We start from the raw sequence: 18,961 nt of genomic DNA, 5'->3' as shown, positions 1-18,961 counted from the left end.
GTTTTTTTTTTTTTTTTTTTTTTTTTGTGGAATTTAATCTTCTCCAAGATTCCTGGAGAGGCTTTTGTGGGTCTCTCTTTCACGGATATGACCAAATTGCAGACTCCTTTCAGCCACCGGTTTCACACAGCCAAATGAATTTAAGCATAGAAAAAAAAAAAAAACAGAATTTCCTCACTAGAGTTTTGATCTAGTATGTTGTTGAATCTTATAATTCTCGCCCCATAAACTTGTGCATATTTCACCCCATAATCAAAATATATGAGTAAGAAATGTCTTTAAAAATTAAATTAGGTTCGTTAAGAAAAAATAAACAGTTTCTGTGTTGCAGAAAATATATATTAAGTTGTAAAGTATTTATACAACATGGTTTTTTAACTTTTAATTTATGCTTGTATTATAGTCATTTTTACTCTTGTATGGTAAAAATGGAAATCTGATGAGAATCACAATTGAGATTAATGGGAGTTGTAAAACCCTCAAATGTAAATCAATAATGACAGTTTGCATTGTGGAAAAATGTGATTAATTTTCATGGAAATTGTCACAATGCAAAATGGTCCACAAAAATAAGCTTCATTTTCTTAATGCAAAATGGCATTATTTTTTTTTACATTTAATATTTTGATTTGGGGGTAAAATCTGCATGCTTTTGTGAGACTCACCCAAGAAGTGGAAAGCCTTTGCTGGGCACAAAGGCATTCACAGTAAACCGCTCCAGATGTTTCTGTAACTGCATACCCTCTTCCCGTTTCTCTCCAGTACTGGAATAAGGGAAATGGGTGGAGATTACAGTGGACAGGAGACGTGGGAGAAGCAAAGGCAATAAAATCGAGCAGAGAAGTTAACCCTTTACATTAAAAATGAGAAGCCTAACCCCCCACCAGCACAAACATTCGCACTCCCCCTGCCTTTTGTGTGTTGCATACAGATGCCTTTTGTCCCAATGCTCCTCTGGGCTATCTCTAAATTACAGGAGATGTCCCAGAAGCCCCCAAACATGCTCACACAGAGCCGTGAGGCCTGGTTCTAGTTTAGACATCAGAGAAATTATGGCAGCACATCTAGATGATAGAGACTTTAAACAAGGTTTGACAGCAAAGCAGTAGATGGTGAAGATAAGTATGGAGTGTCTCCTTAGATTTAAAGGGACTGACAGTAGGTTGAACAGCTCACACGGTGGTACGTGTGTATTTGCACAAACCGAGGTGAGAGACCTGGTTGAGGTTGAGTTGAGATGGAAGTAGAAAGTTGGGTAGATAAAAAATATCAGATGGATAGAAACTTAAGAAGATGACCGTGTTTATGATTAGGGAAATCAGAGCTGGGCTCAACATTGGTACACAGTGACTGTGATTTGCCAAGTAGGATGTTCCTGAATCAACATACACGTTTCCCATGGTCATGGAAGTGCCAGGGAATTCTTAAAATTGTGTTTTCCAGGCATAGAAGAGTCATGGAAATGAAATAGTAAATGTATACATAGAAATGGTAAATATATACTTTTTTGTCTGCACAAGAACAAAATATTTTTGAGTAAAAGTGGCTTGCAAGCAGTGTTAACAAAAAAATTATTTTCATTAATTGAAATAAAAATGAAATCTAAATATTAAATGGAAAACTAAGTTGGATTTGAAGCACTAAAATTACTAAAACTAAACTGAAATAAATAAAACAAAAAACAAAACAAAACAAAGGCTAATAAAAATGACAACCGTACTAAAACTTAAAATAATAATAATAATTGAAAATATATAAAAAATAATACATTTAATTATGAAAAAAATACATTAGTAATTCAAGATTCAAAATTATACTAAATACTATAATACTATATAATTGTTACTAAAATAATCTTGCTTGAAAGCCATAGAAATGTCTGATTTGTGAGCAATGGTTGTTATTAATATCATTTTTATTATATTTTTTAAGTTGGCTTTTTTAATGGATCACTCCAATTCACACATTGGTCTGAATGATTAATTAATGGCTCACTAGTCTAAATCAAAATGATTAAAAACTAAAACAAATCCCAGTCCATTGTTTGGAAATTACTTTTAGTTTACATGAATGTTGTTCTAGCATTAACACCAAGATGTTGATCCAGGAACCTCCTTCTTGGTAAAATGACTGTGAGCCCGGGGAGATGTAGCATGACTGGTATTTGTTCTGTGGTTTCAAGCACAGCTAAAAGCCCTCCAGTCTCTCTTGTTCTCTCTCTTCTCAGTGTAAACCAAGCGGTCTACCCAAGAGAAGAACAGAGTGCAGTTCAGCAGGAGTTGGGGTGGCAGGATGGGGGAGGTGCTTCAAAACTCTCACAAGTCTCCATTGTTTCTTGTTATGAAGTCCCTACATTTTTCTTTGATTTTTTTGTAAAACTTTTGGTTTTATTAGGATATTTTTCTAAAATCTTTCAAGTGAACAACAATGGCGCAGGCCAGAAAAGCAGCGAATGTTTTAGGCCTGCTATGGGAAAAGTTTGACCCAGATGTTTAATCTGATTGGGCAACTTTAGGTCCTGTATCCAAAGAGAACTTCCTTTTAAAAACTACTCTATTGTTAGAGAAGTTGATTTATGTGCCAAAATAAATTGCTTATCAAAAGTTGAACTACGTGAGCTAGCCATAACCAACTTCCCAATGTGAGACTGCTTTCTTGTACCATTTTTTGATGGATTTTGTATATCAGATTCTTGCTGATGTGTGAGCTGTTTAGTGAACGCAGCCACATCCAAAAGGTCAGAATGAAAAGTGCCTCATTCCTGTTCTCTAATGAGAGGATCAGGTGTCTCATTTCAGGACAGAGAGGGAACGCCAGAGTGAGCTCAATCTGTCCTCACTAGAGACCATTTGCAGAATACAGCAGACTCTGTAATGTGGCCAAGCATAAATACTGAGATTTCTCTGAGGCATCATTTCACGAGTCACCGGTTGGTATCACACTTAAATGTGTGCATGTGTATTCAAAGTCAGTTGGATGCATTTTCTCAGAAACCCAGTGTGAGGTTCAGAACTTTAAAACATTCTGAGAATGTTTCAGATGTGTTTCGTGAAGGTTGGAAGTCCAGATCCTTGGCTGTCTTTCCACCTTCGAACGGCAGTGTGGTTGGCATGGCCGGTGTGTGTCAGTCCAACTTGTGCCAATGAACCATTCTTTTGGGAGTGTAGTGTTCAAAATCCAAGCGCCGGTCGCCATTTTACTGGCCTTTTGTAACTGTGGTCTGGAAAAACACTACTTTTATTATCTTAATTAATGTCTGAGATCATTTCACCATTACCTCTTCATGGTTTTAAAAAAAGTTTTTGTTATGCCTATGTTTTTTAGTAACTTAAATGTGCCCTTTAACATGTAGCTCTTAATTTGATTCTTTTACCCACATCCTGTATTTTGGTTGTTTAATAGCTGTGTTTCCAAAAATAGAGAAAAGAATCTTGTCTGTATGAAGATAAATCTTGAAAATTAGTTTGTTGACTTTTTTTTTTTTTTCTCCCCCTCTTGTAATACCCAACAATTATAATCACCCGCTCTCCACAGTCCACACCCTGAGAGTCCCAACTTTAACTTGAGACAATATTCAGATCTGGTGCATTTTGTTTGCCTTCCCCCCCCTTTCAGTTGTTCCATTTATTCCATTCAAGTTGTTCCACAGTCACTGGTGGAATGAGCAGAGAACTGCAATCCATTGCAATCTTATTTGGGAGCACTTACAAGCTTTTCTACTGTTCTGCACTTGGAAAGTTGACAAAAAATTGGTCATTGTTAAACTGTTTTGTACAATATTTTCCTGTCTATAATGTGCATGTAGTTTCATGACCTCATCAGAATACAGTAATATTTATACTTTTAGAAATGTATTTGTTACATCACAGGTCCATTTAAAACAATCGCGTGATGGCAAAATGGTTATTAAATTGTAAAAATAAAAAAAAGTCTTTGAAAGTCTTTTATGCTCACCAAGGCTGCATTTATTTGACCAAAAATACAGTAAAAACAGTAATATTAAGAAATATTTGTACAAATTAAATTAAAGAACAGCATTTATTTGAAATATAAATAATTTTATAACTTTATTAAAGTCTTTTCTGTCACTTTTAATCAATTTAGTGCATCCTTCTGAATTAAAGTGTATATATATAAAAAAAATCTTACTGATATATATATATATCATTGGTCCCCAGTTTTATTTGCTTCCGTTTTCTCGTTTTTAAGCTACTTTGGATACAAGTGTCTGCTCCATCTGTAAGAAAGTTCTCCCTTCTGACCCACATTTCTGACCCCTAGTTTGCCTCTCACATGGTGTTTCCAATTTTGCACTAGATTTGTTTTCTGCAGCTTTTTGCAGCTAACCACAAGTTACATGCAGCCTTTTTACTTCTCAACAAGTCGAAGTCCCCATGTGACCATTTTGCCCCCCTGACCATGGCAAGGAAGAGGTGGGGCCACTAGAAAAGTGTGAAGATAACTGCCTAGTATGTAAATGAGGCAGCTGTAAGTTGTGTGATAAAGCAGACTATTGGGCTCTTTGAAACCAGGGTGTCTTCAGCATGCTGCTGCATGTCATTTTGGGTCTTCTTTGAACATGTGCATCCTTACGTCTATCGTTTGATGCCTGAATGCTTATGTCTGCTCATTCCAGGGTCTGTCTTCGAACGTCAGTTGACTTGGCACGGTTTGTTTTGTTTATCACTGTCGTTGCTTCGGTCTGTTATCATTAACATAATAGTAACCTCCCCACTGTTCTTCTCATATGTTGTGACTTCCTTTGGGGGCAGGGGAGTTGACCAATTGCTAGCCAGTGTTGCCAGATTGGGTGGGTGGACAAAATTTGGGCTGGTTTGGGGTCAGTTTGGCGGTTTTCAAACATATAAATGGCATAGGCTAATTGTTTAACAAACACGCCCAAGTATGCATGTACTGCATCCGATCAGTCATCACAACGTTACTACACACACACACACACACACACTGCAGAGGCGCTGCTGATGCAAACCTCGCACTTATCACGAGGGCTCAGCAGACAGACGTTATGATTCATGAGTGACAAGTTTTGAGCGTGATAAATTATAACGTATCTGATTTTGAATGTAGTGACTGTATATTCAAGTAATCACAATGCCTAAATATAAGTTAAAAGAATGGGAGAGTGACTCAACTCTCAAAACGTGAATTATTGTGGCGTGAGATGACACGAAGGCTCTATCACTGCAACTCCGAAATCAGAGCACATTTGAATTAATTAATCAAACCCGAAACTAAATATGTCGGTTTATACGATCCTGTCTTTTATCTTATAAACGGTCCAAATTGATAAATCCTTGCAAACTGCTAGACTTGATGAGTTTTGACTGTGTAAAGTTCTGTATTACGTTCTACAATATTAACGGGTAAGCGCATTTGTTATTTTTTTTTTATTGTCGGATTATAATTCAGTATGTATCAATGAATGACACAGTTTTGACTGTCATAGTGAGTGCATGAACGAGTGTGAAATATCTGCTAATTACGTTGCTTTTTGCTATCAGTTATATTGGGCACTTTTTGTATTTAAATTGGATTATTCTGACTGCTGACATTGCAAATGATGCATTTCTTGATTGCCGTTTTGACAGTGTCTGCTTGTACATTTTATTCATGTTCGGTAGCCTAATAATTCTCTTTAATGTAGGCCATTTGCCCCGATCCGATCCGTTTACCTGGGAAATTTATGTAACGTTATATTTATATTATTTTGTCATCATTCTTTTGTTTTAAGGAAGTAAAAATGGCCCTTAGCAACCTTGATTTACAGATTTCATCACATTATTTCGACAGTTAAAGGTTTGGGCGTTTTTGGGGCGGGTTTTTGTGAGTTTTTTGGCTGGAAATCGTCCATCCAATCTGGCAACACTGTTGCTAGCAGCTATTACTCATTTCACAGTAGGGCCGCCTCTCGAGCTCAGTGTGTGCTCGCGTGTGAGAGTCGTGTTGTTGTTCAACCAGGCACACTGCTGCTCGACTTCACCCCTTATCGCTTGACAGGACCTTCCCTTCAGGTACGAGACTTTTTTTTTTTTACTTCTTTTACAGTTCTTTTCTCTGTTCACATATTCTGCCAGTTTTCCTTGAGCTAAAGGGCTGCTGCAAGTCTGCTGTCTTTGAATGCTACATAAGGTGACAGTTACTTCGTGATGTGAAGCTGGTTCTTTTTGTTTTAAAAACTTTTTTAATTATTCTTTTTTATTATTCATTTTGAGAGATTTATTTATTTTCTTTATTTAATTCGACTTTAATGCTTCTAAAGAGAAATTCTATGCGGTTTCATAAAAGAGATTATGGTTTAATTTTCAGACATTACTGAGTTTGTAAGCAGAGTAAAAGTTACTGGACCATTTCTACATACCGAAACAGTGGTTCACAAACAGCATTCTTGTCATTCCACATATGACAGAAAAAGAATAGCAGCAATTGTGAAGACAAAAAAATACAAAATTCATAATATAAGCCTTCGTGCCTCTGAATTTAGCTTTATTCTCCAGTATTTGAGACGGTTGAGAATTAAATTTCATTAGAGAAACTTTTAGAGCATTTGTTCTGTTCCTTATTCAGATTTTTCACTGGTAGCTATGGCTTGTGAATCTTCAGGGTATGTTACTGACTCATGAATGCTGAATTGCATGCCTAAAACCTATAATACAGGGGTAACTTTTTGAGCAATTTTGCTGGTGAAAAAGTGCCCAAGCAACATTGCTCAAAAAGTTGTTGCCCGTTGACGGCAACATTGCTCAAAAAGTTGTCCCATGTATCATCAACCTTAGGCCATTTTGCAGAATTGTAAAGTTGTATTTCCAGTTCTGCTTAAATGACTTTCAGATAGTCACTATTTTCTATTTGTATTATCCAAACTTTAATTTATATATATATATATATATATATATATCCTTTTGACATTTGCTTTTTTCCAATGTGAAAATAAGTCTAAAAAACAAGATGTGTGCCAACTCTTTTTATATTCCATTTTTATTACATGATTTTATTACCATAAAACATTAACATTAGAATTTGTTTCTCTGTATTTTAGCTTTGAAATGCTTGCAGAAATTTCACAATCTGGCACACAATTACGTTATGTGTTTCCTGCTCGTATCTTTTTTTAAAGACCTGATGTTCATAACTTTGAAAATAAATTCTCTGAAAGACCATTACATTAACTTTTTAATATTATCATATGATAATTTTAAGATTATAATAGGTGCAAGTTCATGATGCCACCATGAACATAAATTAGCATATAAAAAGTACAAAAATGAGCCTGCTCCTCCTGTCTAGTCGGTTAGCCATGCTTGTCTTTTGTGATGCATGAAACTCGATCAGATCAGAAGTTAGGAGTCTTGTATTCATTGTGATTGCTTGATCAGGGACCAACCAGTGACCAGACAGTAATCATATTACAAAAACAAAACAAAAAAAATGTATGTGGTCATGGGGAAACATTTCCTGAGGGAGTAATTCTGGTTTCCTAGAGGAACCGCTGCTTGGTGAAGAGTTACTAACAAGCGATTTTATCTCAGTATCTCAGGCTTTCCCTCACCCTCTTCTTTATACGACCCTGAAAACAGTCTGTATGGTAATTTCACTTCTGTCTTTCACCCATTCCCTCCTGTTTCTTCCTTTGTCAAATCCTGCAGACTTTTTGACACTACTAATTAGCATCTGAAACGCTCTTTGAGCAAAGGTGCACTTTGAAACCAGGATCACATCTTCCTGGTTTTCCAGGCCTTTTAATTAAAGCAGGATTACTGTGTAGAAACTGCCAGGCGGAGTTTCACTCTATTGTGTTTTTCCTCCTCTCACAGAAGTCCTGGTGGTGCCGGGAGACTCCCACGTGTGAAAGCCGGGCTCAAAACGAAGTAATTAACTGGCAACCCTCCCCCTTTTAAACCCAAGTTTCATCAAAACACTGCTCTAACCCTTCCTCGGGAGAACGCTCATGTGCTTGCAAGGTGACCAGACGTTCTTGGGAACGCAGACTCGCAACACAAGGAAAGTAGCACGATGACAGGCCGGCTGCCCACGAGGCTTCTGCTGTGGTTCATTGGGTTGTTAGGCATCGCGTTATTGACGTTATTCATGGTTTGCGTGGCTTTGCAGATCCAGGTGCCATGGCAAGGGATGAGCCTCCAAAGCTTCCCAAGTAAACATTTCAGGTAAAGTAAGAATTCTTTAAATGTTATGTGGACATCTTTACACTCTTAAAATAAATGAAAATGGTCTGTGGATGTCACAGATTCTTTTTTGAAGTAGGTCCCAATAAATAACTTTTAACATCCATGGAACAAATCCATTTCAAAAAGGTTATTTATAGTGGAAAATGGTTAATGTTGTTTAAATATTCTTCTGAGTAAGAAAAAATTGTTGACTGAAAGGGGCTTTGGGCAACCCAAAATGATTCTTAAATGGCATTGCTGCGAAAAAACCCTTTTGGAACCTTTATTTTTGAGTGTAGGTTCTTAAACACTTATATACACTATGCTTTTAAAGTTGAATTCAGTATTAACCAAATTAATACAAATTTTGAAAATGTTTATAACAATAAGCATGAATGTGAGATGCAGACTCCAGTCATATCAGTAGTAAAAATGTTTGATTTTGTGAAGTGTCACCTCATGCTGAGATCACATGACCGCACAAATGTTACTTTATCACAGTGATCCCAATGTTACTAGATATTTTGCTCAACGAATAAATTAATCATGGCTGACTGTGCATAGAGCAGTTCTACAGACACTGAACACTTTAGCGTGATGCTAAGTGTCAAAGTCCAAGACAGCTGCTATATTGAACAAAAAATATATATTGAGTGCATCTTTGCTAATATTATTGTTTTTACTGCGACTTCTTTGAAAATGCCACATAATCAACACAAAAAAATCTCATAGTTAACACAAAAATCTACATATTATACACATTATTTTGTTTTCTTTCTTTAAAAAGGAACTTAATGTGCTAACACAATAAAAAGAAATAAGAGATTAATAACAATGCAATATTTTAATTATCTGACAGCCCTATTTTAATGCATGTCAATGAATAACAGATGTTATTGAGAAAGTTGGGCGCTGTCTGACCAATGTTCCTTTCTTTTAAATAAAACTCATTTTTAATCAAAGTTAAGGTTACTTAACTGTCTGTGCATGCAGACATTTTTGGTGTTGCTGTGGAGACGAGTGTCACAAGCTACACTCTAAAAAATGCTGGGTTGTTTCAACCCAACGTTGGGTCAAATATGGACTAACCCAACTTTTGGGTTAAAAATTTCATTAAAAAATTTAACCCAACAGTTGGGTTAGTCCATATTTGACCCAAAGTTGGGTTGAAACAACCCAGCATTTTTTAGAGTGTAAGAAAGTGATTGCATGTTTTGTTGCTCTCTTGGCCCTTTTTTCTGTAGTGGGGTAGGATTTCAATTTCAGCTTATTTGCACAGCACTTTCCACAATAGCCTACATATTGTTCCAAAACAGCTTCACAAAGAATAGAGGCTTATAAATGTGGAAGTGCAAGGAATTAACTCCCTTAGATGTTTAAGTAGTTAGGCAGAAACCAGTTGGGATATCACTTTTCCTTAGTTATCTGCTTTGTTCTCCAGTAAGGGACCGAAATGAACAACAGGAGATTTATGGTTTTGGTTCTGCTCCTTTAGTTCAGTCAGGCGTAGAATCGCTCTGCTTTGGCTTTACTCCGGTGAAGTGTATTCACTAGAGAAGTGCACAATCATTGCTCTGAAAGTAGGGTCTGTTGTGTGAAATGTAGCCCAGATGCTTTTAAAAGGGCAAATCTCTAATTTTAACACAAGCATGGTAAGAGAAAAAAAAAAACTAAAGGTCAAGAAATGGCACTTATACTAGATGGCATTAAATCTTGTGATTCTGTTAGTAGTAGTTTAGGGAATTTCAAAATTTCCCTTGGGGAAACCTGTTATACCAGTACCACGTAATAATGTTTGAGAATAATGAATTGGTAATGAACTGTTGTTAGGTGTTGCATAAATGTGATTGTGCAAAAGTGTTTGCAACGTGTGTGTGTGTTCCTAAAAGAATAATTCACTCAAAATGTGCTGAAAATGTTCTCAGGCCATTGAATATGAAGATGAGTTTTTGACATCACTTGCTCACCAATGGATCCTCTGCAGTGAATGGGTGCCATCAGAACGAGAGTCCAAACAGCTGATAAAAACACAATAATCCACATGACTCCAGTCCATCAATAAACATCTTGTGCAGTGAAAAGCTGCGTGTTTGTAATAAATTCATCATTTAAGATGTTCATAACGTCAAACCATTGCTTCTGGCTAAAATTGTCCCGTCTGGATCACAAGAGAAATATGCACAGGTTAAAGGTGACATATTATGCCCCTTTTCACAATATGTAATATAAATCTCTGGTGTCCCCAGAATGTGTCTGTGAAGTTTCAGCTCAAAATACTCCACAGATCATTTATTATATCATTTTGAAAATGCCTATTTTGAGTGGAAGCAGAAACACGCTGTTTTTCGGGCCTGTGTCTTTAAATGCAAATGAGCTGCTGTTACAGATTAAGGGGCGGTAATATTATAATGAGATCCTTTTGCCACGTCACCAAGGGAGCGAAATCAGACCCGCTCGTTTTCTCAGACGCTTGCAGAAAAAGGCTTACCTAAACAAAGTGATTGGGTTAATCTTTTTTACGTTTCCTTGGTTTGTAGATGCACCAGGGACCTGATTATAGCACTTAAAACCTGGAAAAGTCAGATTTTCATGATATGTCACCTTTAAGTACCATTTATAAGTTAAAACAGTTCTTAACAAATGTCAGTGGATTTTGATGTGAGAGGACAACGGGACGAAGAGGCATCATAAATTATGGACTTATATTTTGGACGGAAGCGATGGTTTAAAGTTAATCGGCCCGAATCAGTTTTCTAAAGCGTTTTTGAAAAATCACATACCCTGCCTTTAATAAAGGTTTTTTTTCTCACAAATATGCAGTTTTTTTTAACTCATGGGCTGGAGTCATATGAATTACTTGATGATTATGATGTTTTTATCAGCTGTTTGGACTCCCATTCTGGCAGCACCCATTCACTGCAGAGGATCCAATGGTGAGCAAGTGATGTAATAATACATTTCTCCAAATCTGAACATGTACAAACAAACTCATCTACATCTTAGATGGCCTGAGGGTGAGCAATTTTTTATATTTTTGGGTGAACTATTCTTTTTTTGAATTTTGAAGTATGATGCCAGTAATCAGTTTCCCAACACATTTGCATAATTTTCACATTATGCACAGTGAAGCAATAATGGAAAAGGCATTCAGGCATTTTATACTTTCTCTTCCATGTGTTTTCATTTGATTTATACCTCTGCTTTATACATACTTTTGATTTCCTTTTCTCTTATCAGTCATCTGCTTTTTATTGTCTTGACCGAGGCAAAGTGAAAAAACATTGCTTATTTTTTCTTTTCTTGCCTACAGGTTTTTTTCTGACAAGAATGACAGCAGTTCTTTGGAATATCAATTGTCTGCTGAGAATAAACTGGACTCTTCTGAAGAGCTGGAGCATAATTCATTGCAGCAATCAAGTCTTTGGGATTCATCAGAGTCAGGAAACGACACCGAGTCTGATCAAGCAACGTCAGATAAAGCAAAGTCAATCATAAGCTCCTTAAAACCAGTGGCAAAACCCACAGAGCCAGACTTTTTTGGTGACCGGTATGCCACAGATGACGTTCCTTCACAAACAGTGAGTGTTTTTTAGCCTAGTATTGTGTTCTATCGCGTCTGGTGTGTATCGTGAGTGAGTGCAATTTCCAGAAGCCACCTGCTTAAATTCAGATCCATTCAAGTGTTTGTACAAAAGCAGTGGTCATTCAAATGTAATGGTCATTTAAATTCAGCGAAAAGCCAGCGGGAGTCTGGACAAAAAGCAGAACAGTATGTGGTAAGCTAAGGTTAGTCAGTCACAACAGAACAGCAGCATTTTATCCAGGTGACAATGAAAAGTACTCAACACAACTGACTGGTGAAAGAAATTAATACTTTTATTCAGCAAGATTGCATTAAGTTGATCAAAAGTGACAGTAAAGACATGTACAAAAGATTTATATTTTGAATAAATGTTCATTTAAACTTTCTGTTCATCATAGAATCCTAAAATGTATCATGGTTTCCACAAAAAAATTAAGCAGCTACTGTTCGAGTCAACTGTTTTCAACTTTGATAATAGTAAGAAATGTTTCTTGAGCACTAAATCAGTATATTAGAATGATTTCTGAAGGATCATGTGACACTGAAGACTGGAGCAATGGCTGCTGAAAATTCCATCTCAGGAATAAATTACATTTTAAAATGTATTACAATAGTAAACCTTTAAAACAGTTTAAATTGTAACAGTATTTCACAATAATACTGTTTTTTGTATAGTAAATACGTTAATTCATGTAAAAAGAATGGTCCAATTAATTTTCAATTTAAATTTTTGTTTTTAATTGTTAGCCATTGTTGTTTTAATGTGAAAACTGTGTTTTCAACTGCCCTGAAACATGCTAACCTTTCTCTCAATGTTTGTCTTTATTGCAGAACTGTCCCAACAACATTAGGAAGCATGTGCCTCAGACTCAGTTTGCTGAGATGTTTCTGCACAATATTCCAGTGCTTCAGTGGGCAAAGCATTTCACTCCAGAAGAGTACCAGCGGTTGAGACACTACGGTGGAGCACACGGCTGGGGAGGTGTTAGTGCCGAAGGTGTGTTGTTTTTGGGGATCTGCTTGAAGTCACTAGTCTTCTAAAACTTCAAATTTACCTGCTCAGAGTGTTTTTATTGTCCAAGGTTTCAGAGTGATTTAGCCATTAGTGTGCCATTACTTTTATGCTCAGGTTTTGTCAGCATTTTTAGATAATGCAATTATTTAGATATGTTCTGCAGCAAAAAAAATAAAAATCACCTAGATAAATATTCACTATTGCCAGAAGCAATTAACAAATAAGAACTTGAACTTATTATAAATAATTAATTTGGGAATTAAATTGTTTTATTAAATACTACTAATTATCAATCTGGTTATTAATGCTTAGTTTTAATTTTGATTACATTTAATTATTGATTTGTTTCAATTATTTATTTTAGTTATTTTAAAATAAATACCTACATTTGCTTTTGAAACTTGAAAGTATTTATTAATACTACTTCTGATTCCATACTAATGAACTACATGTATTGAATGTGTAATTATTTTGTGGTGTTACTTGTAATTATATTATCTATTAATTCCTGCAGGGATTAAAATAAAATGATACGCCTAACATGAATCAATTTTTATGGTTGTTTGTTTGGTTGGTTTTGTGTCTGTTGTTATTCACAGTGTTGAACAGCTCACTGGGAATTTTAAATACACCTGCAAATCGGTTGATGTTTGATGACTGGGAGAATAGTGCAAACGGATCCAAGTGTATTCGCTGTGCTGTGGTGGGAAACGGTGGGATACTGAATGGTTCAAGGAAAGGAAAGGAGATTGATGAACATGACTATGTCTTCAGGTGAGGAGGTTGATCATTAAGAGATATTAATATTTATTATGTTGGTGCTCCTCAAAGTGATACAAATCTCAAAAAGAGATTTCTCAAAAAGTCTGACTGATTTGTGTAATTTTTTTTAATGGTGTAGTTTTCCCTTAAATCGGTGTTTCAGGTTATGTTTTCATTATTTAGACTCTTCTCTTTCTAAAAATGAAGGTAAGTCATGTTTGATTAATATCACAATGATTCTTTTCCATCTGTAGAGTAAATGGTGCGGCTCTTAAAGGGTTTGAGAATGATGTGGGATCCCGAACTTCCTTCTACACATTCTCAACCAACACTATGCGAAACTCCATGCGTAGATACGCTCGCATAGGCTACAGAGGTCCACCTATATCCAAGGTATCCATTGTTGTCTGGGTAGTACACTACCAAGCAAAGATAAGACACAGTAACTCCACTGTTTGTCAATATTTTTATATTATATTGAGTGAAATTGAGTTCTTTGACTATGATCTGTTCTATGACAGAACCCGTGATCTTTGCGTTGATAGTGCCTTCCTCTACCCTTTTGCTTCGGGAGTTGTGTTGATGTTGAGTTGTGACGTTGTTTGCTGACAAATGTCTCTCTATCTCTGTTCATCTCCATCTGTGTAGGAGACCAGGTATATATTCCTGCCAGACCATGACCGAGATTATATTCTTATGAAGGCGGCTTCCACACACACAGCAATTGTTAAAGGCCCTGAGCGCAGCAAAAAGTAAATCTCATAACAACATTATGTAAACTGACATGTCAAACATTGCTTATGCATATCGTTGATCACTACAACTGATAAAGTCCATCTCTCACGACATCCAACTCTCGATGTTTTGATTTTTGTAGATAAAAGACACTTTTATAATATTATATATTATATACACAATTAAGACTCAATTTAATTATAATGCATATCTCTTTCAGTCCCCCTGCATACTTTGGTAAAGATGTGACGGTAGAAAAATTCAAAATCTACCACCCAGACTTTACCCGCTACCTCAGAAACAGGTAAGCTTTGCAAACATAGACTAAGGGATAATATACTGTACACTCGGATAGTAATTATTGCTAAATGAATTCCAGACAGAGATCAAGAAGCGCAAAGCGGCTAACTGCACATTATCCCACTTATTAAATGTCTGCTTCCAAAATACACTGCTGTTCAAATCTTTGGAGTCGATTTTTTTTTTATGTCTCTGCATTTATTTGTTCAACAGTTTTCAAATTGTAAAAATATTTCACAACATTTACAGTTTTCTATTTTGATATCATTTAAAATGTCATTGATTCCTATGATGGCAAAGCTGAATTTTCAACAGCCATTAATGCAGTCTTCAGTGTCTCACGATCCTTCGGAAATCATTCTAATATGCTGATTTGCTGCTCAAGAAACATTTATCATTATCAATGTTGATAACAGTTGCGGTTCTTAATATTTGTGTGGAAACCGTGATGAGTAGTAAGAGACACATAAAACTAGCACAGCTACAGTGGAAATTTGTTGCATGCAACAGTGGTCAATAATACAGTTCAGTGGCCATTATACATACATATCTGACCACAGATCATCCAGAAGCGGTTGGATGATTTAAATGTAGTATGTTTTTTTTGTTTGGTCTTCGAAGTTTAACACTTTCCTTTTTCTCATCAAGGTTCCTGCATTCCAGACTTCTGAAAACAGGTACAAGAAGAATTTACAGGCCGTCCACAGGAGCAGTAATGCTCCTAGCTGCTATTCATACATGTGACCAGGTTTGCTTTTTTAAACATTTTTATGAGATTTTAATGACACCAAAAAGGTTCCTTAAGAATGTGCCCTGCTGTAAAATGAGTAGCAATACCCATGTCCTTCTCTGTCTGTTTTGTGTCACAACGTATTATTTTCGTGCAGTTCCTTGCATAATATTATGTTAGGACCGCAAAAAAGTTTTACCACAGTACATGCTTTGTTTAAACATTTTGACATTTGCATCACATGCATGGCTTTTCTCTGACGTAGTAAACTTGCTTGGTAGGTTCACAGCATTGCATGATCATGTACAAGTCCGGTGAAACACGAGTCATGATAAGAAAGCTCAAAGACTTATAGAAGCAAGCTAAAATTACATGGTTGCTTCAGCAAATGTTTTTTCATCTCACAGTTGCTTTTGTTAATACTGTCAGTTAGGCTTTAGTGTAGGTAGTACATTATTTTCAAACACGATGGAGCATTAACCTTTTAATCTTTTTGTCTGCCAAGGAAAATTAGTGATATGATGATGCTTGTTTTATTAACAGGTTGATGCTTATGGGTTCATGACCCCTGACTACAGATTGTATTCGGACCACTACTACGACAAACAGCGACATCCAGTGCATTTCTATGCCAATCATGACATGCGAATGGAAATGAGGTTGTGGCAAGAGCTGCATAATGCCGGACTGATCAATCTCTTCATGCGCCAATAAGCACAAATGGATGGACGCTACACATTGTATAGGGTGTCTCTTATTGTCAGAACTGAAAAACCTCTGGTAGGCGTGTGCAGGACAAACCTGATATTCTCCCCTCGGTATTAGACATATTCGCCTTCTGAAGGAAAAGTTCATAAATGTTGCTCAACAAAAAACTACGTGCAGAAGCTATGTAGTCAATATTTTGGATTGATTGTCTTTTGAGTCAGTTCATATGAGAGAAATGGCTGACTTATGTGTTTTAGGGAGAGGCCTTGTAAACATAGATAGTGTTCAGGAATAACTGAATAACTCTTGTGTTCTTGGCTGCTATTTGTTCACACATTGAATCATTTCACGTCAAGGCCGGGCAGGATGAATTACATGCTTTGGGCCACGTACAAAGATTCTGTAATACGTGCCTTAGGACTTCTCAAACGATGGACTGTCATGACGTGTGAGAAACAGTGAGAGTTTAAAAGATTCAGAGAATCACACTAAGTGAAAAATAATCAACCAAAGAGAATAATTTAAATGACTTTATTTAAAATTCTTAATCCTATATTTTTAACATGGTGTGTGAGTATACATGTTTCTAGATGGTCTGTTCAAAATTTACCTGTTGCCATGTTGCATCATGTGGAAATCAAGAAGGGTTTTCTGTTTTTAAGATACTTTTTATGCCTTAGGCTATGTTACGGCTTAACTTTACTTGGAAGCTTTAAAGTGCAATAGCTTATGGTTCACAAGCTGTTTGAATCAAAATGTGAATTTCTTTTGTGATTTATTTGATCCTGCTATGGTCTGTTTGGTCACTTGATGCTATCTCTTGATTGTATTTAACAAATTGTTTACCAAATAATTTAACACTCTGGGCAAATTAACTGGTTTGGAGATTCACCACACTCCTGGTTCAGGAGTTCAAATGTCATTCCACTTTTATAAAACGGTTAAATATTTTTGGAAACAGATGCTAGTAACAAAAATTGAAAGTTGGTCCTGCAGCAAGGCAAGGGCGTATTTTAAGCTCATAATAAATCCTTTGAAATGGTGTTGTTGAGTATAAATGATATGCCTCCGTTTTGTCTCAGAATGCTGTGAATATGGCCTTAGTTATTGTGTGGAAATCAATTCTATATAGTTTGGTTTAAAAAGAACTTGAACTTAAAAGTAACCTTAAAAGTGTTTAGAGCGAAATCTAAGAGATAGATACATAGTCTAACTCCCAGTATGCTGGTATTATTTTACTTTTCGTTGTCTCCATTATATTTATGTTTCTGTGTACCTAAGGGGTGAACTGACTCAAGTAATGTCAGTTTTCATTATGGAGCTAAATATATGCACCAGTTTATATAGCACTGTACTTTCAGTTAATGGGCTTAATTATACTATCACTTCCTTCAGGAATATGTGTTCACATCTAAGATAAATACAGTTTGAGGTCTGCAATGTACAATAATATCCCTAAACAACCTGTCATCAGGCCATAAATCAATACTTCATCTAGATTTCAATATATTTTACATTTACGGAGAAAAAAAAATACGCATATGCTCGACTAATGTGTCATAGGGGAGAGGCTTTGTAAACATGGGTAGAGTTCAGGAATAACTGAATAACTCTTGTGTTCTTGGCCGCCATTTGTTCACACATTGTCATTTCAGATCAAGGCAGGACAGGATGAATTCCAGCCGTGCTTTGGGCCACGTACAAAGATTCGGTAATGCGTGCCTTTAGACTTCTCAAACAATGGACTGCCATGGTGTATGAGAAACAGTGAGAATTTAAATTCTTCAGAGAATCACACTAAGAGCGAAATAATCAACCAAAGAGAATATTTTTTAATTATTTTATTTTATATTCTTAATCATATTCCTTTAATATGGTGTGGGAGTGTAAGTGTTTATAGGTGGTCCATTCAAAATGGACTTGTTGCCATGTTGCATCATGTGTAAATCAAGAAGGGTTTTATCTTTTTAAGAGACTTTTTATGCCTTAGGCCCTAAGGCATAAAACGTTTACAGCTTAACTTTACTTGGAAGCTTTAAAGTGCAATATCTTATAGAGTTCACAAGCTGTTTGAATCAAAATGTGAATATCTTTTGTGATTTTGTGATCCTGCTATGGTCTGTTTGGTCACTTGATGCTATCTCTTGATTGTATTTAACGAATTTTTCACAAAATAATTTAACTGCTATGTTCACTCTGGGGAAATTAACTGGTTTAGAGATTCACCACACTCCTGGTTAGATTTCAAAAATCACTCCACTTTTATAAAACGGTTAAGGATTTTTGTAAACGGATGCGAAGTAATAAAAATTGAAAGATGGTCCTATAGCAGAGTGTATTTTAAGCTCTTTTGAAATTGTGTTGTTGGTTATAAATGATATGCCTACATTTTGTATCAGAATGCTGTATATGGCTTTATTTATAGTGTGGAATTTTTTTTTATTTATTTTTTTTATATATATAGTTTGCTTTAAAAAAAATTTAGTCTAGCATGCTGGTATTGTTTTACTTTTCATTGTCTCCATTATATTTATGTTTCTGAATACCTAAGGGGTGAGAGGACATGAAGTAATGTCTATTTGCTTATTGGAGCTCAATATTTTCACCAGTTTTTAGCACTGTACTTTCAGTTAGTGGGCTTAATTATATTGTTACTGCCTTAAAGGGGTCATATGATGCGATTTCAATTTTTCCATTGTCTTTGATGTGTTACAAGCTCTTGGTGCATAAAGAAGATCTGTAAAGTTGCAAAGACTAAAGTCTCAAATCCAAAGAGATATTCTTTATAAAAGTTAAGAGTCAAACACGCCTACCTAAAACGGCTCGTTCTAACACGCCCCCACATATCTACGTCGCTCTGTGGGAAGATTTGCATAACGCCGCCCAAATGTTCACACAAAGAAAGAAGGCCTAACTTTTATTCTCGCTGTAGTATTGTTGCTGCC

The 18,961-nt window shown here is 36.0% G+C and overlaps 1 protein-coding gene and 1 pseudogene across 1 annotated transcript; both read left to right on the top strand.

Annotated features, from left to right (window-relative positions):
* Positions 1-829, top strand: part of LOC107753264 (centrosomal protein of 131 kDa-like) — a 21,730-nt pseudogene extending 20,901 nt beyond the window's left edge.
* A 5,087-nt stretch (positions 830-5,916) lies between these two features.
* Positions 5,917-17,032, top strand: LOC107753281 (alpha-N-acetylgalactosaminide alpha-2,6-sialyltransferase 2-like). Its single transcript, XM_016569410.1, has 10 exons — positions 5,917-6,032; positions 7,833-8,183; positions 11,494-11,761; positions 12,598-12,763; positions 13,381-13,555; positions 13,798-13,936; positions 14,192-14,295; positions 14,499-14,582; positions 15,227-15,326; positions 15,852-17,032. Exons 2-10 carry the CDS (start codon positions 8,032-8,034, stop codon positions 16,020-16,022), a joined length of 1,359 nt encoding a protein of 452 aa, XP_016424896.1. The 5' UTR covers positions 5,917-6,032; positions 7,833-8,031; the 3' UTR covers positions 16,023-17,032.
* The last annotated feature ends 1,929 nt before the right edge of the window (positions 17,033-18,961 follow it).

This window comes from Sinocyclocheilus rhinocerous, unplaced genomic scaffold (genome assembly GCF_001515625.1).
Source record: "Sinocyclocheilus rhinocerous isolate Xijiao unplaced genomic scaffold, SAMN03320098_v1.1 scaffold411, whole genome shotgun sequence".
Taxonomy (NCBI): Eukaryota; Metazoa; Chordata; class Actinopteri; order Cypriniformes; family Cyprinidae; genus Sinocyclocheilus; species Sinocyclocheilus rhinocerous.
Note: the sequence above shows the minus strand (reverse complement) of the source record. Positions and strands in the feature narration are given on the sequence as shown.

Coding starts and splice junctions, on each gene's coding strand:
- LOC107753281 (XM_016569410.1), top strand. CDS start 8,032: ATGACAGGCCGGCTGCCCACGAGGCTTCTGCTGTGGTTCATTGGGTTG. Junction 13,556..13,797: donor GAACATGACTATGTCTTCAG/GTGAGGAGGTTG, acceptor TTCCATCTGTAG/AGTAAATGGTGCGGCTCTTA. Junction 14,583..15,226: donor ACCCGCTACCTCAGAAACAG/GTAAGCTTTGCA, acceptor TTTCTCATCAAG/GTTCCTGCATTCCAGACTTC.